General features: G+C 40.8%; 1 protein-coding gene across 2 annotated transcripts in view; it reads left to right on the top strand.

Annotated features, from left to right (window-relative positions):
• Positions 1–22,296, top strand: part of HAPLN3 (hyaluronan and proteoglycan link protein 3) — a 76,293-nt gene extending 53,997 nt beyond the window's left edge. For both annotated transcript variants that reach the window (XM_082254015.1, XM_082254016.1), the window contains exons 4-5: positions 5,339–5,641; positions 21,962–22,296. In XM_082254015.1, coding sequence (XP_082110141.1) covers positions 5,339–5,641; positions 21,962–22,245 — 587 coding nt within the window. In that variant the 3' untranslated portion in view covers positions 22,246–22,296. The remainder of the gene's footprint in view (positions 1–5,338; positions 5,642–21,961) is intronic.
• The last annotated feature ends 5,433 nt before the right edge of the window (positions 22,297–27,729 follow it).

The raw sequence follows: 27,729 nt of genomic DNA, 5'->3' as shown, positions 1-27,729 counted from the left end.
CAGAGAATGGGTCTCAAAAATGCATCAGCCGCACATGCATAGATGTGAACCCAGCCTACACACAAAAATACCGAGCTGCAAAAGCAAGTGGAATGCTCATGTGTGGTTGAGGAGGGAGGTCGGGAGGGCTGAGTTGTGGATTTCCGGGATAGCATATCTGGCTCTGGGTGCGTCCACCCACATGCAGGATGGATCGGGGAGGACAATGGTGTCAGCAGCGGGCATTTGTTTGGGGAAATGGAGCTCAGCATTTTAATATATTGGGGGCACTGTGGTGCATGGGGACCTTTTTGGGTAATATGTGTACTTTGGAACGTACCCTTTAATATGTAAACTTGCACAATTATCATAGCGAGACGGAATATTCTGTTTTCCGTTGAAGGTCCATCATCACTGCTTCTGATTACTAAATAATAACCGCTGTCTGTTGCCATGGAGCCGGTGTCAACCTTTTGTATAGTTACCTAGTTGCTTTTCTCCACCGGGTTTCCTTGTCAGGATGCAGAAATAGATTGCCAGACCTTTCCCCTCTCCTCCGTTCTTAGTAAAATGACCTGAGCTCAGCTAATGAGTTTTCAGACTGGTGTCAGTTAGTAAGTTGCCAGTTTTCCAGAGATATTACAGGCTCGGTGCAAATAGTGTCCTTAGAGGGGATCAAAGCCAGAGCCCCAGCTCTACGAGGATAAAGTGCTGTACACTTGGGGGTCTATTTATAAAAAAATATTTAATAAAAAGCATTACCAGCTATCAAATTCTGACCATGTTTTGCTTAATACAGTAATTTCTTATGATTGTTAGCCCCATCTACTGGCCACAATATGGTATGTTTCCGTAAATACATCAATCAGGAAAAAAAAACACACTATAGCCACTAGATGGAGCTGACAATTATGGGAAATTTCTGTAAGGCCCCTTTCACAGTTGTGCGACCTGAAAGTCGCGAGACATTGCTGCGATTTTGACGCAGTTTTTTGCCACGATTTTAACACGACTTTGACTGCACTTGAAACAATGTCTGTGTAATCTTGAGGTCTATGGACCTCAGGTCGCATCAAAGTTTGACCAAAGTAGTGCAGGGAATACTAGTTAGGACATCAACCTTTTGATGATTTGACAGATTGGTTGAGAACACAACTTATGAATGTAACTGTTTTTTGAAAGTGCAACTATACCCATCGATTTAACAGTTTCAAAAAACAGTTACAATGCTGACACATGCTGGTAAGATAACTGTCACATTTACTTGTGCTCTCTCTCAACCAAACTGTCAAACCATTACATGGCTGGAGTCATGACTGATCACATGTGCAGCACCATGGCCATTGCAGATCAAACAGAGGCCAAGATGACCGCTTCCTTGGTTGCAAAGCATAGGAGGAATTTGTTCCGCTTTAAAAATATAAGGAATTCTGATTTATCTCAGACTTTTACAACTGCATGCTTGTTGCGGTGTCTCAGAAGATACTGAAATTACCCCAATGACTCGACAGTACCAGTTTTGGAGTGAACCAGAAACAAACTGTTTATTCAAAATGTCCATAATATAAATAAACGTCCATAATAATAAACATCCATAATATAAATAAACGTCCATAATATTAAAAAATGTCCATAATATAAATAAACGTCCATAATATTAATAAACACCCATAATATAAATAAACGTCCATAATATTAATTAACATCCAAAATATAAATAAACATCCATAATATTAAAAAATGTCCATAATATAAATAAACGTCCATAATATTAATTAACATCCAAAATATAAATAAACGTCCATAATATTAATAAACATCCATAATATAAATAAACGTCCATAATATTAATTAACATCCAAAATATAAATAAACGTCCATAATATTAATAAACATCCATAATATAAATAAACGTCCATAATATTAATAAACACCCATAATACAAATAAACGTCCATAATATTAATTAACATCCAAAATATAAATAAACGTCCACAATATTAATAAACATCCATAATATAAATAAACGTCCATAATATTAATAAACACCCATAATATAAATAAACGTCCATAATATTAATTAACATCCAAAATATAAATAAACATCCATAATATTAATAAACACCCATAATATAAATAAACGTCCATAATATAAATAAACGTCCATAATATTAAAAAATGTCCATAATATAAATAAACGTCCATAATATTAATTAACATCCAAAATATAAATAAACATCCATAATATTAATAAAAATCCATAATATAAATAAACGTCCATAATATTAAAAAATGTCCATAATATAAATAAACGTCCATAATATTAAAAAATGTCCATAATATAAATAAACGTCCATAATATTAATAAACGTCCATAATATTAATAAACACCCATAATATAAATAAACGTCCATAATATAAAAAAAATGTCCAAAATATAAATAAACATCCATAATATTAATAAAAATCCATAATATAAATAAACGTCCATAATATTAAAAAATGTCCATAATATAAATAAACGTCCATAATATTAATAAACGCCCATAATATAAATAAACGTCCATAATATTAATAAACACCCATAATATAAATAAACGTCCATATTATTAAAAAATGTCCATAATATTAATAAACGTCCTCTGTAGCGTGTGCAAAAGTCGCAAATTCCATGGAGCTTTTCTAGAAGTAACCAGTAGATGTCACTGTCTACACAAATATTTCAATAAATCTAATAGTAAATAGCTACCCTCCTTCCCTGGGTCTAGATAAACAATACAAGAAATAGAATTCATTAAACATAATCATCACCCAACATTACCTATTTAAATGTATATTCCTCATTAAAATATTTTGTTATTTCAAAATAACAATGAATGTTTCATTAGGGAAAAGGTGTATGACAAATTGGTAGACAAATACTGAACATCGGGTGTCCATAATGAATTTTTTCTTTATGATCCAACACTGTTTGTTATTGAAAATAAGAAAAAAATGAATTAATATACAAGGATGTTATATTAATACTTTGTGGTGGAGTATATATAGAGGCAATCTATTCTGAGAGAACAAGGGGAAGGTTTTTAAGGTTCTTTGTTAGAGCTGTGATTCCATTACTCCATCATTGTTCCAGTGGTTTTAGGACATACAGTATACTGTATCTTTACCCTCCTTCATTCAGCTCCTGAACTCACTAAGGGATAAAGTCTAATATTGGGGTACAAGTACCATAGCAGTGCATCCCCAATAAGGTAAATCTATCAACTACTTGCTGACCACTTTTTGTTTACAAGTTTAAATTAGTATTTTTATTGCTAGAAAATTACTTAAAACCTCCAATATTATACTTTTCCATTTTATTTGTCACATGGTGTTTGCGCAGCAGTTTTGCAAATGCAATTTTTTTAGAAAACAAATACACTTTAATGAATAAAAAAACAAAACACAATATGTACTATATTTTTGTATATTGTAAAAGATGATGTTACACTGAGTAAATAGATACCTAACATGTCACGCTTTAAAATTGCGCTTACTTGTGGAATGGCGACAAACAATGGTACTTAAAAATCTTCATAGGCAAAACAGGTTACCTGTTTAGAATTACAGTTTTTTTTTATATTATTATTATTATTATTATTATTATTATCATTTTATTATTTATTTTACTTTTTTATTTTTACACTGTCCCTTTTAATTTTTTTTATCACTTTCATTCCTATTACAAGGAATGTAAACATCCCTTGTAATAGAAATAAGGATGACAGGTCCTCTTTATGGAGAAATCTGGGGTCAAAAAGACCCCAGATCTCTTCTTCAACTTTAAAAATAAAAGATCAAAAAAAAAAAATATATATATTTTTTGATCTTTTGCTTTAAAAAAAAAAAAAATGGATTTACTTCCAGTCTGGACCGGAAGTGACATCATGATGTCACTCCAGTCCTCCAGGGCCATAGATTCTTAGAGTTTAGAGCCTATGGGAGCTGCACCGTCGGATCATTTCTCAGGCGAACCCGCAGAAATGGTAAGCCTGAGAAACAGCGGCGGGAGGGGAGCGCCCTATGAGAAAGCCAGTCGCCGGCTGCAAAAAACAATACCCAGGTTGTGGCTGACATCTTCAGCCATAATCCCATTAAACCACTTGCAAACTCCAACATATATATATATATATATACGTATTGTGGTCGGAAAGTGGTTAAAGTGTTAATCTAAATCAGGAGTCTCCAAACTTTCTAAACAAAGGGCCAGATTACTGTGCTTCAGACTTTAGGAGGGACAGAAGTGTGGCCATTAGGAGTAGAAAATGTCTCAGGCTGGGTGGTCATTGGGAGTAAAAAACTACATAGCACCTGTAGTCAGTAGGAGAATAATTAGCGTCATTGGTATTAGTGGCAAGAATAGTGCCCTGTCCTTGGTATCAGTGAAAGGAATAGTACCCCATCATTGAGGTCAGTGAAAGGAATAATGACCCATCATTGGCATCGTTGGGAGGAATATTGCCCCTTCAGTGGGGTCAGTGCAAGGAATAATACCCCATTGTTGGTGTCAGTGGAAGGAATAGTGCCTCATTGTTGGTGTCAGTGGAAGGAATAATACCCCATTGTTGGTGTCAGTGGAAGGAATAGTGCCTCATTGTTGGTGTCAGTGGAAGGAATAGTGCCTCATTGTTGGTGTCAGTGGAAGGAATAGTGCCTCATTGTTGGTGTCAGTGGAAGGAATAATACCCCATTGTTGGTGTCAGTGGAAGGAATAATACCCCATTGTTGGTGTCAGTGGAAGGAATAATACCCCATTGTTGGTGTCAGTGGAAGGAATAATACCCCATTGTTGGTGTCAGTGGAAGGAATAATACCCCATTGTTGGTGTCATTGGAAGGAATAGTGCCTCATTCTTGGTGTCTGTGGAAGGAATAGTGCCTCATTGTTGGTGTCTGTGGAAGGAATAGTGCCTCATTGTTGGTGTCTGTGGAAGAATAATGCCTCATATAAATAGAAGGACTAGTGCCACAAGAGCTGGATAAAAGCAATCAAAAGGCCACATCTGACCTGTAGGCCACAGTTTGGAAACCACAGATCTAGATCAACGGTTCTTAAGCTTTTTTAGACCAGGACCTGGTAACTGAAATAAAATAACATTTATACTCACACAATAAAAGTATGGAAATGCAAAACATGTATTAAAATGCTGAAAGAAAGTTGGTGGCACCATGGAGGGCATGGAAACCCTAAAGCCTGGCATTGTTGGTAAGATGACATAGGTGAGATGGTCTGGTCATATATACGGAACAAACAAACACATGGTTCACGCAGTTGTGAAGTTTGTAATGATTGCTTTGCTAATCAAAAATTTCTGTGTCCAGGTGTTGTATTTCCCTATCAGCCTCACCATGGGCGCTACCAGCTCAATTTCCACCAAGCTAAACAAGCCTGCGAAGGACAAGACGCTATGATGGCTTCATTTGAACAACTTTTTAGAGCCTGGGAGGAGGGTCTGGACTGGTGCAATGCTGGATGGTTAATGGACGGTACTGTTCAGTACCCCATCGCTTTACCCAGAGAACCCTGTGGTGGAAAGGACACTGCCCCGGGGGTGAGGAACTATGGAGAACGTCACAAACACTTACACAGATTTGATGTTTTCTGTTTTTCTTCTGCTTTGAAAGGTAAGATGCAAAAATAAAAACTATATATATATATATATATGTACTCTATCTATCTATCTATCTATCTATCTATCTATCTATCTATCTATCTATCTATCTATCTATCTATCTATCTATCTATCCATTATCTATCTATCTATCTATCTATCTATCTATCTATCTATCTATCTATCTATCTATCTATCTATCTATCTATCTATCTATCTATCTATCTATCTATCTATCTATCTGTCTGTCTATCTATCTATCTATCTATCTATCTATCTATCTATCTATCTATCTATCTATCTATCTATCTATCTATCTATCTATCTATCCATTATCTATCTATCTATCTATCTATCTATCTATCTATCTATCTATCTATCTATCTATCTATCTATCTATCTATCTATCTATCTATCTATCTGTCTATCTATCTATCTATCTATCTATCTATCTATCTATCTATCTATCTATCTATCTATCTATCTATCTATCTATCTATCTATCTATCTATCTATCTATCTATCTATCTATCTTTCCTCTATCTATCTATCTATCTATCTATCTATCTATCTATCTATCTATCTATCTATCTATCTATCTATCTATCTTTCCATTATCTGTCTGTCTATCTGTCTATCTTTCCATTGTCTGTCTGTCTGTCTATCTTTCCATTTTCTGTCTGTCTGTCTGTCTGTCTGTCTATCTATCTATCTATCTATCTAGCTAGCTATCTAGCTATCTATCTAGCTATGTATGTTTTTTTTCTTAAATATTATATGTTTTTATTACTAAAAATACTAAAAATGAAGATAAAATGCCTGGAATTTTCCTACATTTGCTTAGGCACACATGAATGCTTATGTTGGAGGAAGTTTCCATCTGTTCATGTGATATACTCAGAATTTTAGTTGAAGGTTCAGGGTTGAGTTTTACATATTTTAGTCTTAGGCTGGTTAAATAAAGAAGTCATGTTGCATCTGACTGAACCATTGGGGTTCCTGCCTCCTCTTTAACCACTTCAGCTCTAGAAGGTTTACCCCCCCTTCATGACCAGGCCATTTTTTGCAAAATGGCACTGTGTTACTTTAACTGAAATTGTGCCTTACACAAAAAAAATGATGTTCTTTTTCCCACAAATAGAGTTTTATTTTGGTGGTATTTGATCGCCTCCGCGACTTTTATTTTTTGCGCTATAAACAAAAAAACTGACAATTTTGAAAACCAAAAAAACCCAATATTTTTTACTTTTTGCTATAAAACACATCCAATAAAAAATAAAAAATAAATAAAAAACCTAATTTCTTCAACAATTTAGGCCAGTATCTATTCTGCTATATGTTTTTGGTTTGGTAAAAAAAAAAAAGAAAATCCCAATATGCGTATATTGATTGGTTTGCACAAAAGTTATTGTGTCTACAAACTATGAGATATTTTTATGGAATTTTTATTTATGTATTTATTTTTTCTAGTAATTTCAGTGATCAGTGACTTATAGCAGGACTGTGACATTGCAGCGGGCACATCGGACACTAAGTGACACTTTTGATAGTTTTGTGAGGACCAGTAACACTAATACAGTGATCAGTGCTAAAAAAATATGCACTGTCACTGTACTAATGACACTGTCAGGAAAGGGGTTAACATTAGGGATGATAAAAGGGTTAAATGTGTTCCTAGGGAGTGCTTACTAACTGTGTGGGGGTGCTTTAACTGTGGGAAGACAGAGATCTATGTTCCTGCATAGCAGAAACACAGGATCTCTGTCTTTCCTACTAAAAGAACAGCGATCTGCTTTGTTTACATAGTGTTCTACCTCTGTTGGGAACGGATACCGCTGATTGGCTCCCACTGTGTCCAATCACAACGGGAGCGGAAGTACAAAATCACGCACCTGTACGTTATTTTGTGCAAAGGAGCCGCCGCCCCGCAGTACATATAAGTGGGGAGGTCAGCAAGAGGTTAAAGTAGATTTGAATTCAAAAAGTAAAGATTTGTGATGTTACAGTGAACATTTAGAAGTGATAATTGTGTAGAACCAATTCCCCTGAAAATGTTACTTTGTGTTTTCAGTCAAGGCCTGAAAAATAGCAGTGTTCTTCCTGGTATGAGTGTGCCTAGGCGATTGGCTGAGCTTAAAATGGAACTGAATAAAAAATAAATAAAAAGAAGAATTGTTATATCATAGGGAATATGTAGAAATGTCAATTATGTCCGAAAAGCAGCCTGAAAATTGTATTTTTATCTCGGGAATTCGTTCTGAAAATTAGCAGCGTGCTCCTGGTATGTGGGTGTGCCTAGGCACTACTTACGAAACCGATGTATACAGGGCTGTCTTTAACACAGGGCAAAAGGGGCACCTGCCCCGGGTCTAGTCATTGTTGTGGGGCCCAAAGCAGCTGCCCCTTGAGCCCCCAAATAGTTGATAAGTGGATTCAAAAGGGCCCAAGAAAATTTTTGCCCAGGGTCCAATCAAAAATAAAGATGGCCCTGGATGTATAATGCACTTAAACACAGCAGAGACTTTCCAAATGAGACAATGTTTTATGGATTTAATTAAATAAAGTAAACATTATTTCTAATTTAATTCGATTAGAGAAGTGTCTGAGCATTCATTAGGTTTTTTATTGCTGTCTGTGTTAATGTTGGGGAGACTTACTCTTACCTTCAGTCTTGTGGTCATTGGTATTGAGATTGGCAGTGAATGGAAATCTAGAATTTGACATTTGTCAATGAGAAATCTTTTAGGCCTCATGCACACGGGACGTTTTTACACACGGGGCGTTTTTACACACGGGACGTTTTTACACACGGGACTAGTGTTGAGCGAACACGGACTGTATTATTCGTGTTCGTACCGAATAATTGGATTTTTTGTACCCGAACACGGACACGGACACTTTACTGTATGTTCGGGTAAAAATCCGTGTTCGGTCGTTTTATTTCCGGGTTTTGCATGCTTTGGCGCTCTTTTCATGGCGGGCTTTCAACAGCCAATCAACAATCGTTTAACTGGTGTGCCTTAAGCCATCCCAGCCATGCCTGCAAATGTCTCAGTAGCTGTGATTGGCCGTCTGAAGCATGTGACCAAGTCTTTATAAGTTCGAGGCAGCCGCAGCGGCGTCATTATGCTGCTTAGATTCAGGGACAGAGCACACATCAACGTGCTGGCTGCTGATTAGGGAAAGATAGGCAGGAAAAAAACATTTGTGTCCGGATAGAATTGAGGGACAGGTCGGAGTGTTTAGGCAGGGCGAGTTGTAGGCATTTTAGGGATAGAGTCTGCTGAATTATATAGGGTCAGTGTCTTCTACAAACTACAATCGATATTGCTGTGTGGGGGGTGGGGTCTGCACTCAATCCTGATCTACGATCTCTTCTCAATCCTGTTAGGGACAGAGTCTGCTGAATTTTAGGGAAACTGTGTTCTACAAACTACAATCGATATTGCTGTGTGGTGTGGGATTGGAGATAGGCAGGTGTCAGTGATCCACATCCATTTTTCTGTGTGTGAGCTGCAGTGAACACAATTTTTTTGGGCTGCAGTGAACACAATCTTTTTGGGCTGCAGTGAACACAATCTTTTTGGGCTGCAGTGAACACAATCTTTTTGGGCTGCAGTGAACACAATCTTTTTGGGCTGCAGTGAACACAATCTTTTTGGGGTGCAGTGAACAAAATCTTTTTGGGGTGCAGTGAACACAATCCTTTTTGGTGTGCAGTGAACACAATCTTTGTGGGGTGCAGTGAACAAAATCCTTTGTGGGGTGCAGTGAACACAATCTTTTTGGGGTGCAGTGAACAAAATCCTTTTTGGGGTGCAGTGAACAACATCCTTTTTGGGGTGCAGTGAACACAATCTTTTTGGGGTGCAGTGAACAAAATCCTTTGTGGGGTGCAGTGAACACAATCTTTTTGGGGTGCAGTGAACACAATCTTTTTGGGGTGGAGTGAACAACATCCTTTTTGGGGTGCAGTGAACAAAATCCTTTTTGGGGTGCAGTGAACAAAATCATTTTTGGGGTGCAGTGAACACAATCTTTTTGGGGTGCAGTGAACACAATCTTTGTGGGGTGCAGTGAACACAATCTTTTTGGGGTGGAGTGAACAACATCCTTTTTGGGGTGCAGTGAACACAATCTTTTTGGGGTGCAGTGAACACAATCTTTGTGGGGTACAGTGAACAGAATCTTTGTGGGGTGCAGTGAACACAATCTTTGGGGGGTACAGTGAACACAATCTTTGTGAGGTGCAGTGAACACAATCTTTGTGGGGTGCAGTGAACACAATCATTGTGGGGTGCAGTGAACTCAATCTTTGTGGGGTACAGTGAACACAATCTCATACTGAAGGTTTGAGGGTGCTGCCTGTTCCATACTCCCCCTACTCCTCATCTAGCCTTTTAGGGGTACAAACAATAGTAATTGGGGCCTAGTGTGGTTGTGTACGTGTGATATACATACACTTTTTTGGGATCATATTTTCTATTCCGCTATTTAATCAAAAACCTTTGGGGATCAGTTAAATTGGGGGATAGTCTGTGTTGGTACGTGTGAGAGAGATCCACCTTTCCAAGTTGTTGGGGTTCATCTCATACTTCTGAAGGTTTGAGGGTGCTGCCTGTTCCATACTCCCCCTACTCCTAGCCTTTTAGGGGTACAAACAATAGTAATTGGGGCCTAGTGTGGTTGTGTACGTGTGATATACATACACTTTTTTGGGATCATATTTTCTATTCCGCTATTTAATCAAAAACCTTTGGGGATCAGTTAAATTGGGGGATAGTCTGTGTTGGTACGTGTGAGAGAGATCCACCTTTCCAAGTTGTTGGGGTTCATCTCATACTTCTGAAGGTTTGAGGGTGCTGCCTGTTCCATACTCCCCCTACTCCTAGCCTTTTAGGGGTACAAACAATAGTAATTGGGGCCTAGTGTGGTTGTGTACGTGTGATATACATACACTTTTTTGGGATCATATTTTCTATTCCGCTATTTAATCAAAAACCTTTGGGGATCAGTTAAATTGGGGGATAGTCTGTGTTGGTACGTGTGAGAGAGATCCACCTTTCCAAGTTGTTGAGGTTCATCTCATACTTCTGAAGGTTTGAGGGTGCTGCCTGTTCCATACTCCCCCTACTCCTAGCCTTTTAGGGGTACAAACAATAGTAATTGGGGCCTAGTGTGGTTGTGTACGTGTGATATACATACACTTTTTTGGGATCATATTTTCTATTCCGCTATTTAATCAAAAACCTCTGGGGATCAGTTAAATTGGGGGATAGTCTGTGTTGGTACGTGTGAGAGAGATCCACCTTTCCAAGTTGTTGGGGTTCATCTCATACTTCTGAAGGTTTGAGGGTGCTGCCTGTTCCATACTCCCCCTACTCCTAGCCTTTTAGGGGTACAAACAATAGTAATTGGGGCCTAGTGTGGTTGTGTACGTGTGATATACATACACTTTTTTGGGATCATATTTTCTATTCCGCTATTTAATCAAAAACCTTTGGGGATCAGTTAAATTGGGGGATAGTCTGTGTTGGTACGTGTGAGAGAGATCCACCTTTCCAAGTTGTTGGGGTTCATCTCATACTTCTGAAGGTTTGAGGGTGCTGCCTGTTCCATACTCCCCCTACTCCTAGCCTTTTAGGGGTACAAACAATAGTAATTGGGGCCTAGTGTGGTTGTGTACGTGTGATATACATACACTTTTTTGGGATCATATTTTCTATTCCGCTATTTAATCAAAAACCTTTGGGGATCAGTTAAATTGGGGGATAGTCTGTGTTGGTACGTGTGAGAGAGATCCACCTTTCCAAGTTGTTGAGGTTCATCTCATACTTCTGAAGGTTTGAGGGTGCTGCCTGTTCCATACTCCCCCTACTCCTAGCCTTTTAGGGGTACAAACAATAGTAATTGGGGCCTAGTGTGGTTGTGTACGTGTGATATACATACACTTTTTTGGGATCATATTTTCTATTCCGCTATTTAATCAAAAACCTCTGGGGATCAGTTAAATTGGGGGATAGTCTGTGTTGGTACGTGTGAGAGAGATCCACCTTTCCAAGTTGTTGGGGTTCATCTCATACTTCTGAAGGTTTGAGGGTGCTGCCTGTTCCATACTCCCCCTACTCCTAGCCTTTTAGGGGTACAAACAATAGTAATTGGGGCCTAGTGTGGTTGTGTACGTGTGATATACATACACTTTTTTGGGATCATATTTTCTATTCCGCTATTTAATCAAAAACCTTTGGGGATCAGTTAAATTGGGGGATAGTCTGTGTTGGTACGTGTGAGAGAGATCCACCTTTCCAAGTTGTTGGGGTTCATCTCATACTTCTGAAGGTTTGAGGGTGCTGCCTGTTCCATACTCCCCCTACTCCTAGCCTTTTAGGGGTACAAACAATAGTAATTGGGGCCTAGTGTGGTTGTGTACGTGCGAGATACATACACTTTTTTTGATCATATTTCCTATTCCGCTATTCAATAAAAACCTTTGAGGATCAATTGAATTGCGGGATAGTCTGTGTCGGTACGTGTGAGAGAGATCCACCTTTCCAAGTTGTTGGGGTTCATCTCATACTTCTGAAGGTTTGAGGGTGCTGCCTGTTCCATACCCCCCCTACTCCTCATCTAGCCTTTTAGGGGTACAAACAATAGTAATTGGGGCCTAGTGTGGTTGTGTACGTGCGAGATACATACACTTTTTTTGATCATATTTCCTATTCCGCTATTCAATAAAAACCTTTGAGGATCAATTGAATTGCGGGATAGTCTGTGTCGGTACGTGTGAGAGAGATCCACCTTTCCAAGTTGTTGGGGTTCATCTCATACTTCTGAAGGTTTGAGGGTGCTGCCTGTTCCATACCCCCCCTACTCCTCATCTAGCCTTTTAGGGGTACAAACAATAGTAATTGGGGCCTAGTGTGGTTGTGTACGTGCGAGATACATACACTTTTTTTGATCATATTTCCTATTCCGCTATTCAATAAAAACCTTTGAGGATCAATTGAATTGCGGGATAGTCTGTGTCGGTACGTGTGAGAGAGATCCACCTTTCCAAGTTGTTGGGGTTCATCTCATACTTCTGAAGGTTTGAGGGTGCTGCCTGTTCCATACTCCCCCTACTCCTCATCTAGCCTTTTAGGGGTACAAACAATAGTAATTGGGGCCTAGTGTGGTTGTGTACGTGTGATATACATACACTTTTTTTGGATCATATTTTCTATTCCGCTATTTAATTTAACTGGGCCTCCATGCGAGACCTGTGTGCCTTGTTGCGCTGTTTTGAGTACTCCACCAACATGGCCAGTGGCAATGACGCCGTTCTCAGCTTAACTATCCCACTTCTATGCCTCCTTGAAAAAACAATTCGGGCGATGATGGAAGAGGATGTGGCACAGGATGAGGAGGAGGAGGAGGATGAAGAGGTAACATTTCCAAGGCTTTCAGGGCAGTCATTCGCAAGGGGCTCCAAGGGTGGGTTCCTGCACACGCAAACGCCAGGGACGCAATTGTCCAGCAGGGGCACAGTTCTGGAGGATGAGGAGGATGAGGAGGAGGAGGAGCTGGAGGAGGAGATGGAACCATGTTCACAGCAGGGTGGCACCCAGGCCAGCTCATGGCCATCACTGGTGCGTGGCTGGGGGGATACAGAGGACACGGACCATACACCTCCCACAGAGGACAGCCTTTCGTTGCCTCTGGGCAGCCTGGCACACATGAGCGATTACATGCTGCAGTGTCTCCACAACGACCGCCGAGTTGCCCACATTCTAACTTGTGCTGATTACTGGGTGGCCACGCTGCTGGATCCCCGTTACAAGGACAACGTACCGTCCTTAATTCACTCACTGGAGCGCGATCGCAAGATGCGCGAGTACAAGCGCACGCTGGTAGACGCCATGCTGCTGGCATTCCCATCTGACAGCGGGGCCACAGTGGAAGCACAAGGCAGAGGAGGAGGAGGAGGAGGTCGCCAACGCAACCAGGGCACCGCCAGCACCTCAGAAGGCAGGGTTAGCATGGCCGAAATGTGGAAAAGCTTTGTCAGCACGCCACAACAAACAGCAGCACCAGCAGCTCAGATGGAACGTCTTAGCAGGAGGCAGCATTTTACCAACATGGTGGAGCAGTATGTGTGCACACGCCTACATGTAGTGAATGACGGGTCTGCCCCCTTCAACTTCTGGGTCTCCAAATTGGGCACATGGCCTGAGCTTGCCCTTTACGCCTTGGAGGTGCTGGCGTGCCCTGCAGCCAGTGTATTATCTGAACGGGTATTTAGCACGGCTGGGGGCGTTATAACAGACAAGCGCAGCCGCCTGTCCAGAGACAATGTGGACAAGCTCACGTTCATTAAAATGAACCAGGCATGGATCCCACGGGACTTTTCCGTACCTTATGCAGAATAGCAATGGATACCGACCTTACCCACCCATTGTTCCATTTTTGCTCTTTCTCACTCTTTTGGGGTGTACCCTCATTTAAAATTTGTGAAAAGAAGCAGTGTTGGCTACCTCGTCCTCCTCCTCAGGGCCAGATTAATGTAGGGGCTATTGGAGCTGCAGCTCCAGGCCCCTACCTTTTATATAGGCCCCGGGTTGGCCATATTCACTGTTACCGCTCTTCTGTCACTTGTAAACACAGAAGTCTGGCTTCTATGCTCGCTTCCCCAGGCAGCACCCTCAGAACCTCCCCACACGGCGTGAAGGCCGGACAAGGAGGGACAGTTGGCGATGCATGGATGTGTTTATGGGCTTCAGAGACAGCATCCCATGTTGAATTAGGCATGCATGGCTGCACCCTTCCTCCTCTGGGTGCATGGCAAGGCACGGCCCTAAGGCCCTTCAAAATCCTCAGCACCAAGCCCATGATGCTGTTAATCCGGCCCTGGTCCTCCTCCACCGCCGCTTCCACCTACACCGCCCATAGGTGTGCGCAGCCTATTGCATTAAGGTGTGCACCCCAAAGTTGAAATACACATGCATGTGTTTGCCAGCAGGGAGAGTAATGTATCGGGGCCATGTACCTGTAGGCAAGGAGAAATAGAGCAGAGCAGGTCCCAGGGAGATCTTTCCCATCTCCTCACTGGCAATGCTATGTGCCCTAGGTGATTAGGGTGTGCCCAGGCACACCCAGCACACCCTGTGCGCACGCCTATGTCACCGCCACATCCACCACCACCTTAACCTCCCTCCTACTCCATATGGGCCTCGTCCTTCAGAGATGAAGAAGAACATTGTTTTATTTTTCTGTTTTTTTTTGTTGTTTTAAGTTATTTCCCTATCCACATTTGTTTGCAGAGCACTTGCCATGCTCTTAATTACGTTTTGCTGCCATTTGCAGCACTCTAGCCCTTTCCTTTGGTGTTTTAGAGCCATTTTAGTGCCTTAAAGTTCGGGTCCCCATTGACTTCAATGGGGTTCGGCGTCCGGGAAAAGTTCGGTAAAAGTCCGGGACACGGACCCGGACTTTTTTTTAAAGTTCGGCCGAACCCGTCGAACACGGACATCTAGGTGTTCGCTCAACCCTACACGGGACGTTTTAGCCGCCAGACGTTTTTCTCTGCAGCCAGTAAACTCCCCAGCATGTTCTCCTATGCGTCCATTCACACATTGGCTGTTATATGAAATTTTTGGAAGGGGCGTTTTCTCGCTGGAAAAAAACTCCAGAACTAGCGGGTTTTAACCACTTTAAGACCGGGCCTATTTTTGACAATTGTTGTTTACTAGCTAAAATCGTTTTTTTTTTGCTAGAAAACTACTTAGAACCCCCAAAAATTATATATATATTTTTTTAGCAGAGACCCTAGAGAATAAAATGGAGATTATTGCAATATTTTTTATCACACCGTATTTGCGCAGCTGTCTTCCAAATGCAATTTTCTTGGAAAAAATTCACTTTTTTTAATTAAAAAAAAAGAAAACAGTAAAGTTAGCCCAATTTCTTTCCATAATGTGAAAGATAATGTTACACCGAGTAAATAAATACCCAACATGTCATGCTTCAAAATTGCGCACGCTCGCAGAATAGCGACAAACTTTGGTACTTAAAAATCCCATAGGTGACATTTTAAAAATTTCTACAGGTTACCAGCTTAGAGTTACAGAGGACGTCTAGGGCTCAAATGTTTGCTCTTGCTCTGATGATCGCAGCAATATCTCACATGTGTGGTTTGAACACCTTTTACATATGTGGGCGGGACTTCCGTATGCGTTCGCTTCTGCATGCGAGCTAACGGGGACAGGGCGCTTTAATTTTTTTTCCCCATTTATTTTATTTATTATTTTTTATTTTTACACAGTTTAAAAAAAAAAAAAAAAAAAAAAAGTGATCATTTGTATTCCTATTACAAGGAAGGTAAACATTCCTTGTAATAGAAATAGGCATGGCAGGACCTCTTTATTGTGAGATCTGGGGTCAAAAAGACCTCACACCTCACAACTACACTAAAAAAAAAAATAAGTGTTGAAAAAAAAATCGGGCCCTTTAACCTTCCTAGCGGTATTCCCGAGTGTGACTCGGGGTTAGATTTTAGAGCCAAAAGCGGTAACCCCGAGCCACACTTGGGGTACCGCTAGGAAGATCGCTGGATCCTGGAAGAGGTTTTACTTACCTTTTTTCCGGGATCCAGCGAAGAATGCGGGCGGTATGCGGCGGCGGAGCTTCCTCCCGATCGTCTGCGAGCCCGGCTTCCGTCTCCGGTGACGTGACGTCCGCCAGGGGGTGGAACCGGCGGCAAATTCAAATGTAAAACACACCAAACACACTGATACCATTCAAAATAAAATAAAATCACATTACATTGCCCCCCAGTGCCCTTTCCTGCAGTTTTACTGTACTTTTTATGTAAATATATGTATATATATATATATATATATATATATATATATATATATATATATATATATATACATATATATATATATATATATATATATATATATATATATATATATATATATATATATACAGTATATATATATATATATATATATATACATACATATATATATATATACTACATGTGTGTATATATATATATATATATATATATATATATATATAATATATACAGTATATATATATATATATATATATATATAAATATATATACGTAATTCTTGTGAATGAGCAGCCCAAACCAACTGTATACATTATATATATATATATATATATATATATATATATATATATATATATATATATATATATATATATATATACATACACACATATATATATATATATATATATATATAATAAATGTATACAATTGGTTTGGGCTGCTCATTCACAAGAATTACATGCAAAATAATGGTACCGCTTTCAGCACCTAAAATCCAAAAGAATCATACCGCCATGGAGGTTAAACCGGTTGCTAGGCAACGACGTTTGACGTCGCTCCGGTCCTCCAAGGCCATAGAGTCGAGTGAGGGCCATCTTGCCTTCACTTGACTTCCTGTCTCAGAGGATCTGGGACCCGATCGTTTTCCCCGCTGTCGGCGGGTCTGGTAAGCGGGGAAAACGACCGGGACGCGGCGGGATGGGGGGGGCACCTCTACCGTCGCACCGTAAGGGTGATCCCGCGGGGAATCCACCGCTGGGACCACCCTTATCTGAAAGCCGACCGCCCGCTGTTTAAAAAAAATACCGGGGTTATGGCAGCCATTCTGCGTTTACCAATGTTTTTGAGTCATAAGCTTTTGTGGGAGTATGCTGTCGGCTGATGTTACAGTGAGCCGGTCCAGGCTTGGGAAAGATTGCGATCATATGGTCGGGATCTGCCCACATGCCTGGACCGGCACCCAGCTCAACCTCACAGTGAGCCGCTAAGAGCCTGAGACGCCCACTCCCCGCCCCTCCACAGCCCACGCTCCAGTGAGGGCTGGAGCGACAGAGCAGAGAGCAGTGACTGACAGTCAACAGCTCTCGCTCAGGGAGCTCTGAAAACTGAGCGATCGGTGGTGTTTGATCGCTCAGTTCTCAGTGTTAGAGCCAAATGGGTACTGATGCTGCATCCACCTAGGTAAGTATGATTCTGAAATTAAACGGATTTACATACTTCTTTTTTAAGGAGGAGCTCCCCCCCAATTCCCCCCGTACGTATTTTTAAACGTAAAATATACTTTATATGCCCGGTAATCTAGTGGTGTTCTGTAAGCATCTGATACTTTGCTGTTTAACGATCATTTCCACGCTGCCATCTTTTTCTCTGATGTCATTGAAACCAATTGTATCTCTACTTGTAGCTAACCCCCTGATGATGTGCACATGCTGCTGTGTGTCATCAAGGGGTTAGCTGGAAGAACTAGGAAAAAAACAACCTCCCCCCTGATGATATGCCATGGCGCATGCTTATTAGAGACTTTCTTGGCATCCATGATGTGGGCATCCATGATATGGGCATCCCAGGAGGCTGCAGGCTACTTCATACATCATTGAGAGAGAAAAAAGATGCGATCCCTGATACCTAAACTAAGTTGGTGTAGCCACCGTCCCAGAGAAACGTATTAAAACATTTTGATGCCTCAGGTCAAAGGAAATGGGACTTTTACGGGCTTAGTAAAAAATTATATTTATTGGAGATTATTTAGAAAATTTCTTGCTGTTGAGCAAAAAATATAGAAATACAGACAAAATAGTATAATACAATTGGTGCAAATGGGTTATAGACCCATGTGAGAAGGTGAGAATGGAACGAAAGGTGACAAGGTGAAAATGATGACTTTTTTGAAACTCTGTCTGTGGGGCTCAGAATTGTGAGCTTGTTGAGAGAGAGTGTGTCTTGTCAGACTTCCAATGCGTTTCGGCGTATATTGCCTTTATCAAGGAAGCGGAGACAGTTCACCATGTAGGTGACCAAGGCGGTTATGTCCCGGGTTGTATTATTCCCATTGCTCTTCCAAAACTATTCTCACGGGATTTCTGTGGAGTAGCTGTATAGCATAGGGATCACATGGAGGGGATCCTTATCTTACACAGCATGGGGATCACATGAAGGGAATCCTTCTGGTGGGCAGTTGAAAGACTAGATGGTGATCCAATTTTGTTAATTAGGAGGCCTGTGGAGAGTGCTTTTCATGGAGCATATATAGGGAATTCCAGGTTCAGAACAGCAGGGGGAGCCCTGGTCATGGATCCTGTTAGTTCCGATTTGTAAGGCTGGATTGAAGTGGTATGGGTCCAGAAGAGCATGTCCTAGGGCGTCCGCGTTGTCCCTCGGTTGGACCCCTCCATGTGATCCCTATGCTATACAGCTACTCCACAGAAATCCCGTGAGAATAGTTTTGGAAGAGCAATGGGAATAATACAACCCGGGACATAACCGCCTTGGTCACCTACATGGTGAACTGTCTCCGCTTCCTTGATAAAGGCAATATACGCCGAAACGCATTGGAAGTCTGACAAGACACACTCTCTCTCAACAAGCTCACAATTCTGAGCCCCACAGACAGAGTTTCAAAAAAGTCACCATTTTCACCTTGTCACCTTTCGTTCCATTCTCACCTTCTCACATGGGTCTATAACCCATTTGCACCAATTGTATTATACTATTTTGTCTGTATTTCTATATTTTTTGCTCAACAGCAAGAAATTTTCTAAATAATCTCCAATAAATATAATTTTTTACTAAGCCCGTAAAAGTCCCATTTTCTTTGACCTGAGGCATCAAAATGTTTTAATACTTCATACATCATTCTCTCCTTGGAGAATCTTGGAAGTGTGAGGAGGGTTCCAAAAAGCTAATATTTCTGATTCTAAAGGGGGGAAAAGCCTAGGGCTGAGATGACAGAAAGTGGGTTGGGAGAGTGAAGGTTCAATTTAAAGTAGTTCTAAATTCAAAATGTTTTTTTTTTTTTTTTACCTTAAAGCCCAATTTCTGGCAAAAGAAAACGTTCCCATGCAGGGGGCTGTGCTCGCATAGGTTAACTGCTTATTTTTGTCTAGGGGATTTAAAAACAGACATGTACTTACCTAACCCGCCGATCCTCCCTGCACAAGACCGGTCCCTGTGGCTCCTCCCTTCCCACGGTCTAGCGGTCTTGTGCAGTGGACTGTTCCTGATGTTATCACGCCCATAGACCTGCTCTGGGCATGAGGACATCAGGAACAGTCCACCACTGGATCGTGGGGGAGCGCCGTATGTCGGTGGAGCAGAGGATTGGGTGAGTATACAGCTTTCTCCTCTCTCCTGGACAAAAACCCGCAGTTGACCCGTGCAGTTCCGACACAACCCCACTGCATGGGAAATTATTTTATTTTTTTGGAGTTGGGCTTTCATTATCTGCATTAAGGAAAAAACCTCCGCACTACCTATTCTACCCACCATCCCTAAACCCTTACCTGACTTCAGCGCTGTCCCGGCTGCAGCCCCGTATTCTTCTCTTCCTGCTTTCACGGGAGACACAGAGGGCAGTTGGAGCCATGGGCTCCTCTCCAGCCAGTCACACTCCTGTGAGGAAGAAGCAGGGGCGTGGGTTACTGTCAGTATATTTTTATCACTTAGCACCCGGATTGCTGGGGGCACAGGAAAGAGTGGACAGTGTCAGTGGGCGGACCGCCAATGAGGAGTTAAGCGACCGCTCTTTGCAATTTCGAGAGCAGGTAAGTATAACATCTTTTTTATTTTGAGAAAAATAAAGTATTCTTTAGAATCACTTTGAATTATCCTCATATTTCATATTTACCTGAGCCTCCCAAGTTTTTTTTATTTTTTTTAATATTTTTTAAGCCTGGGCCCAATAAACAAAGAAGAAAATCATACAAAAATCACTATACAGTATATTCCCTTTAGTCTTATTCAGTTTTGGTTATTTGCCTTCTAGAGGAACATAGGCAGATTGATATATTCCTATACAGTAAAACCTTGGATTGTGAGCATAATTCATTCTGGAAACATGCTTGTAATCCAAAGCACTCTTATATCAAAGCAAATTTCCCCATAAGAAATAATGGAAACTCAGATGATTCGTTCTACAAGTCCTTCAGTTTATAGTCTATATACAAAGATTATAGCAATGTGATAGGTTGTGTAACCATAAAAAATGTCCATCCACAATATGCAGCCTTCCCAAGGGGATTAGAAGCAAAATCTAGCAGAGCTACAGAATATAAGAGAGATGAGAGACGCCTCTAAGTGTAGCAATATGGTTACATTTAATGAAGGTTCAACATTTAGCAACTCACATGGTTGATGATTAAAATAGGCACACTGGGGTAAGGCCCCGTTCACATTGCCGCGATCCGACTTGGGGGGGCGACCTCCGAGGTTGCGGTGCGAGCAGCGCGCCGCGACCTCGGAGCGGCCGCCACGGACTTCATAACATTGAAGTCTATGGCGGTCGCCTCCGGGTCGCCCCAAAGAAGCTCCGGACCCTTTTTCTAAGTCGGAGCGACTTGTGTCGCTCCTATTAGAACGGGTCCACAGCTTCCCTATGGAAGGCGACCTACGGCGACCTGTGAGGCGACCAGGTCGCCTCACAGGTCGCCTTAGTGTGAACGGGGACTAAAGCTGTCGACATAGACCATCTTCTGAACCACCGACTCTCACCACTGTCAGTCTGCAATCATGATCGGGAAGAATATCCTGCAGTAGAGTGATCTGAAAGTGAGGCTTTGAATTGCTCATGTAGTGCAGCGTGGAAGGGATGATGAAGATGGCTGTGCAGAGGATGGTCTATGTGGACAGCTTTACCCCAGATGCCTGCATACTTAGATGTGCCTGTTTTAATCATCAACCATGTGAGTTGCTAAATATTGAACCTTCATTAAATGTAACCATATCGCTACACTTAGAGGCTCCTCTCTTCTTTTTTATACATGACGCTACTTGTATATCAAGACATCACTTGTATATCAAGTCAAAATTTATTTTAAAAATGTGCTTGTCTTGCAAAGCGCTCTCAAACCAAGTTACTCTCAAACCAAGGTTTTACTGTATTTTCTTTCTACACAAGTCAGCTTTTTCTCTTATAATGATGAAATCTCTAAAAAATGAGGAAATGCCATCAGTTATCACTAGAGGAAGTGTACTTATTGGAAGATTTCCTCTTTATTCCTTTTTTGGTGACAACTCAAATTTTTTGGTTTTCCATAACTTTCAATTCCAATGACTGGGACAAATAGAGAGGTAAATCTCCTCAGCAGGGACACAGTTGGCAATAAAAACTCGGCAAGGGTTTTTACCCCCTATTCGAACTCTATTCAAAGCTAAAAAAAAATGTCTGGTTTTAAAATACTTTCAGCCAAAAATTTTCTTCCATTGAAAATTATAAACCTTTTTTTCTATCAATGCTTCTACCTATTGTTTAACCTGTTTAATTTCCTGTTCCAGGTAGAGTTTACTACCTAGAGCATCCTGACAAGCTCACGTTTGCTGAAGCCAAAGAAGCCTGTGAGGAAGACGACGCTAAGATCGCCAAACTTGGCCAACTCTTTGCTGCATGGAAATTTCTGGACTTCGATCGCTGTGATGCTGGATGGTTGGATGATGGCAGTGTCCGATATCCCATTGCCTTCCCCCGACTTAACTGTGGGCCTCCGGAACCTGGTGTTCGAAGCTTTGGATTCCCAGAAAAACACAAGAAATTTGGAGTATTTTGCTATAAAATGAGTTAAACACTCTAGCGTCCCCGCAAGGACAGTTGAACATGTACCCAGAGAAGAACTTTTTTTTGGTCCAGGTAATAGGGTGGACATATGGATAAAGGAGAGCCAAACTCTGCCAAGCAAATATGTCACCTACAGTGATGGAAACAAAAAGACTATTGTAAAAATAAGTCAAAGAGCTCCTTGAAAGCATATTGGCGATGTCATATAGTCATTTATATTGCATTTGTGTAAGGACTATTTCTCAAGTTGTTATATTTTTTTTTTTAAGGAATGTAAGGATAATACTAACTATGATGTAACAATAAGACTTACCGTTCCCGTAAAGTCCAGTATATAGACTATAAACACCACAACAGAGAAGAGGTTGTGTGCATGAGGGACCTTCTTTTTTTTTACTTAGGGTAAATATATTACAGCATGGAATAATGATATTGACTGCTATTTGAGCATTATACGGTGCATTACACTGTACAACAGCCCTTCTCTACCTTTTTACCCTAGTGGAAACCCTAAGAAACCCCTAAAACAGTTTTCAGGTCTCGGGAAACCCTCACTTAAACCAATTTATCAGGAGTCAATGGGGAAAATGCCCATTACTTTGGTGATGAGTAGGAATAATGCAACCCTTACAGTGGTGGTCAGAATGCCACCCTTACAGACAGATAAAAAGAATAATTGGGTCATGATGCTGGTTTGGCCCTGCAGGCATCATCAGATGGGAGGTCAATCAGCCACAGCAAAGACAACCTCTATGGCAGTGATGGTGAACCTTGGCACCCCAGATGTTTTGGAACTACATTTCCCATGAAGGTCAACTACACTTAAGAATGATAAAGGAAAAGGAATTGGCAGCACTCCAGGTTGAGTCAAAATCCACTTTACTTTGGTAATGATTAAGCACACAGTCAGTGTGTGAAACGCGTCTACCTTGTCACGATTGTCATATTTGGATGTCCAGTCAATAAATCTGGATTTTGACTCAACCTGGAGTGCTGCCAATTCCTTTTCCTTTATCAAGTTTCCACGGAGGCGAGCCGGGGCATACACCGGTGTGAGTCATCAGGCAATCACACCACCTTGAGCAGTGAGTTCTTGTTTCTACACTTAAGAATGAATGAGCATCATGGGAAATGTAGTTCCAAAACATCTGGGGTGCCAAGGTTCGCCATCACTGCTCTAGGGTTTCACAGAACGCTGGCTGAAAATGGTTGCTGTACAATGCTGAACTGTAAAGCATCTCTCATTTCCACAGATCACCAGCAGAGGCACCATTTATTGTGACCTCAACCGATGTGCAAATGTTAGGCAGGCCAACAGGAGAAAAGGTTTGTCTTTAGGAGTATTTTCTATTTATTGAGAAATACCTTTGCAATGATTCTTTTTTTTATGATGTATGATACGGATTAAATCTTCGAAAAATCCACTTCTGTGTTCTACGGTTTTTCTGTGTGCAAAATAACACCATGGATAATCAGTCACATTTTCTTTCTAGTTTTTGATTGATAGAAGTAGGACCAGAACTTCTGTCAGATCCTCATTGCTATTTATGTCCCTGATGACCTCCCAAATTGAGATATTTGAATTTGACAGAATGTCAGATGGTCATCTTAGGAGTCCATAATAATTTATTGTAGCAGGGAGGCACCAAGGAGATTAAAAGGTATCCAGCAAAATTTGGAGGCCGACAATTCCTCCTTTATTGGAACGAACACAAAATACAATAATTATCAGAGGACAATAAAGAATGCAAAACACAAATAAAATACATTATTTACGGATCGTATTTTGACCATGTTTGTTACCAGAGCTCTCATTTTGTTTGCCTTTTTGATGCCAAATCATTGCGCTCATTCACCAAAAATCTACAGCTGATAAAAGAATGGTTAGGATGGGTCTGGTGATCTTTTGCCTTTCTTAGGAACATACGGGTTGATTTTTATAAGGGGCATGGATTGTTCATTAATGCCTCGTTTCCACTGAGCGGATCGGTTCGGGTCGGTTCGGTATGGTACGCTATTCCTGGTCCTCTGCTAAACCATACCATTCCTGGTCCTCCTTCAGATGTAGGGCCATAGGAAATGGTACGGTACGGTTCGGGCGGAGCTACTGGCGTCACACGATACATTCCACTGATTGGCGGACAGGAAAACGTCAATGCTCACGTCAAAAGGCATTTGGTGTAAACCCCATATGGCCCCTGGCAGTCCGACTTGCAGTGGAAACGCTCACCTGAATAGGCCGGACCATTCTAACCCTTCCAAACTGTACCGACCCGAACCATTCCGCTCAGTGGAAACGAGGCATTAGAAACAAGTTCATTACCACTTCTTTCCGAAAGGTTTACCCCCCTTCATGACCAGGCCATTTTTTTTGTGATATGGCGCTTTGTTACTTTGCGCAGTCGTACGACAATGTACCCAAATAAAACTGATGTCCTTTTTTCCCCACAAATAGAGCTTTCTTTTGGTGGTATTTGATCACATTCGCGGTTTTTATTTTTTTGCGCTATAAATAAAAGAAGACTGACTATTTTGAAAAAATAAAAAATAAAACAATATTTTTTACATTCTGCTATAAAACACATCCAATGAAAAAGTGTAAAAAATTTAATTTTTTCATCAGTGTAGGCCAATATTTATTCTGCTACGTTTTTGGTAAACAAAATCCCAATAAGATTATATTGATTGGTTTGCGCAAACGTTATAGCGGCTACAAACTAGGGTGTTTTTATGGAATTTTCTTTTTTTTTCTTTTTTTTTTACTAGTAATGGCCGCGATTAGCGAGTTATAGTGGGGCAGCAGACAAATCGGACACTAATGGCCCATGGCACACGATCCGAAAATCGTAGTAAAAATACCACTCTCAAAGCGATCATACGATAATCGGATTGTTAGTACACAGCTTTTGAGAGCCGATCACGACAGCTCATCCGATATTATCCGATCCAGAAAGCACAAAAATTTTGGTCGTATGATAACACATCGTACGATAATTGTATGATTAGTATGTTGTTCGTACGAAAAAAATTGAGAGCAGTAGACAGCGCATGAGCGGAAACGAAAGAACGACCCCGGAGAAAACCCAGTGATAGAGAAAAAAAAAAAATAGGTATAAATAGCAAAGGTCATTTCGTATAGGAGGAAAGCTATTCTGTTTTGTGTTCTTTGAAAACCAATACAATTGTTGTACAATAAAAAGTTCAGAGATGGAAATTTTTGCAAGAATTAAAATGAAAAATAAAATATTAAGTAATGTGTAAAAATTATATGTATCATAATTGCACTTCCCCACTCTCCCATCTAAACAGCAGTGCTGGCAGAGTGACTTTGTAACCCAATGTCTTTGCCATTATTTCTTTGCAACACTTTTGTATTTGGGTATTCAAAATAAGGAACACTCCTTTCCTCATGACAGCCAAAAGGGACATGTAGACTAATAATCATGGCACTTTTTATCAGTGTCCTAATTAAAGCGGAGTTTCGACCTCGGGGGTGAAATTTAGATAAAAATACCCCCGGGGCTAGTACATTCCATAATGGATAGCCTCTGAACTGTCCCGGGTCGCACTTACCTTTTAGAAGAAATACTTACCTTGAAAATTTCTTCTCCAGCGCTGCCATCTCAGGTGTGGGCAGCTGAAGCCAGCGCGTCCTCTTTTGCGGCCTCTTCGGTGACGTCAGAGTCCCAGAATGCCCTGCACCGGCCCCGCTCGTCACTTCCAGTGCAGGCGCTGCATCCCTGCACAGCTTCTGGGCATGCCCAGAAGTTGTTTAGCAGGGAATGATGCGCCTGCACCGGAAGTAACGAGCGGGGCCGTTGCAGGCGCATTGACTCCTGGGAGCGATGACATTCAGCTCCCAGGAGTCATCAGAAACAGGAAGAGACGGCACGGGCCGTGGGGACAGAGGGAGTAAGTGGAAGGAAGGTGAGTATATTTTCTTCTATAACAAGGTAAGTGAAAAAAAGAAGGGAGCATCCATTTCTTTTTCAGGTGACACTCAGCAAGCGGATGGCCCAAAATCGATTTTTTCGATTTTGAGGCCGGAACTCCGCTTTAAGAGTTCATTCCAACCAGTGCTGCCAATCAGTGCCCTTAAAGTGGCATCCATCAGTGCCACCTCTTTAGTGCCCTTCAGTGCAACCTCTTCAGTGTATATAATTAAAAAAAAAAAAATACCTGTTTCAAACATTTCATATCAAACTATGATAATTTTCTTATTTAAAAAAAAAAATCTATTTTTATTAATTTATGTTAAAAAAAACACATTGGTGATTTAGGGGGAGATTTACTAAAGCTTGAGAGTGCAAAACCTGGTGCAGTTCTACATAGAAACCAATCAGCTTCCAGGTTTTATTGTCAAAGCCTCATTGAACAAGCTGAAGTTAGAAGCTGATTGGTTAACATGCACAGCTGCACCACATTCTGTGTGCATCCGTTTTATTAAATCTCCCCCTTAATATCACCAATGAAAAGCTCTATTTGTTTGACAAAAAGGATAACAATTTTGTTGGGGTGCAGTGCAGCACAACCACGCAATTGCCATTCATAGTGCGACAGTACTGAAAACTAAAATATTGTTTTTAGTGAAGAAGCAGACAACTGTAATGATCAAAAACATTTTTTATTAGGGAATGAAATATTTCAAACCAACATTTAATTTCCAAAGAAAGGTCTCACCAAAAATATTTCACTGAAGAACAATTTCCAAAAATGAGCAGTAATATACTAAAGTACTAGTAATAGCTTAAGATTTAACAAATTAACTGGCAAATGCCACATGTTTAGTAAAATCTTTACAGTTGAGTATAATTAAACTCCTGCAACCAGGTGGAATGGTGCCTTTCCATTTGAGGGTAGTGCCAACTTATTGTCTGCTGATGGGATGGCATGGCATGGGATGGGACGGAATGGCATGGGATGAGAATGCTGGTGCGATGGCTGTGGTGGTGGTGGTATTGGTGGTGGTGTTGAGACTTGATTGTCAGACAAATGTGTGTATGCTGACAATTGCCCACTAACCCCCTTATGCAGGACTTCTAGGAGTAAATTTTCAGTCAAATTGCGTTGCTCATCATTCATTTTTCTTAATTTGTTGGCTGTGACAATTCCAATCCTATCATAATCATCATGCTTTCGTTCGAGAGCTGAAGTTGCCTTTGATAAGAGTGAAGATGTGGCATCCTCCAGTTTCCTCCTTTTTTCCCCCTTGCTGTTGGTGCAACAGGAGTTGACGGAATGACATCCTCATTATTAGCAAGTTCCTTGAAAAGAAGAACATTATCAGCAAAGTGAAACCACATTTTTTCCAAATTTTTACTTATAGACGTGTCATTTAAGTGCATTAGGAAGTAATATGTATGGTTTGCCACAGTTGTCCAAAAGCCTCCATCCCTTTGTATATATGTGTGAGAGCAAGAAGGATTTGTGGGACTTTGATTGAGGTCAGTTGGACATAAAAATATTCTTTATTCAATAACATGGATAATAT

This window comes from Pelophylax lessonae (assembly GCF_965119305.1).
Source record: "Pelophylax lessonae genome assembly, chromosome: 4".
NCBI classification, from domain to species: Eukaryota; Metazoa; Chordata; class Amphibia; order Anura; family Ranidae; genus Pelophylax; species Pelophylax lessonae.
The sequence above is the reverse complement of the archived record's forward strand: the minus strand, read 5'-3'. Positions and strand labels throughout refer to the sequence as shown.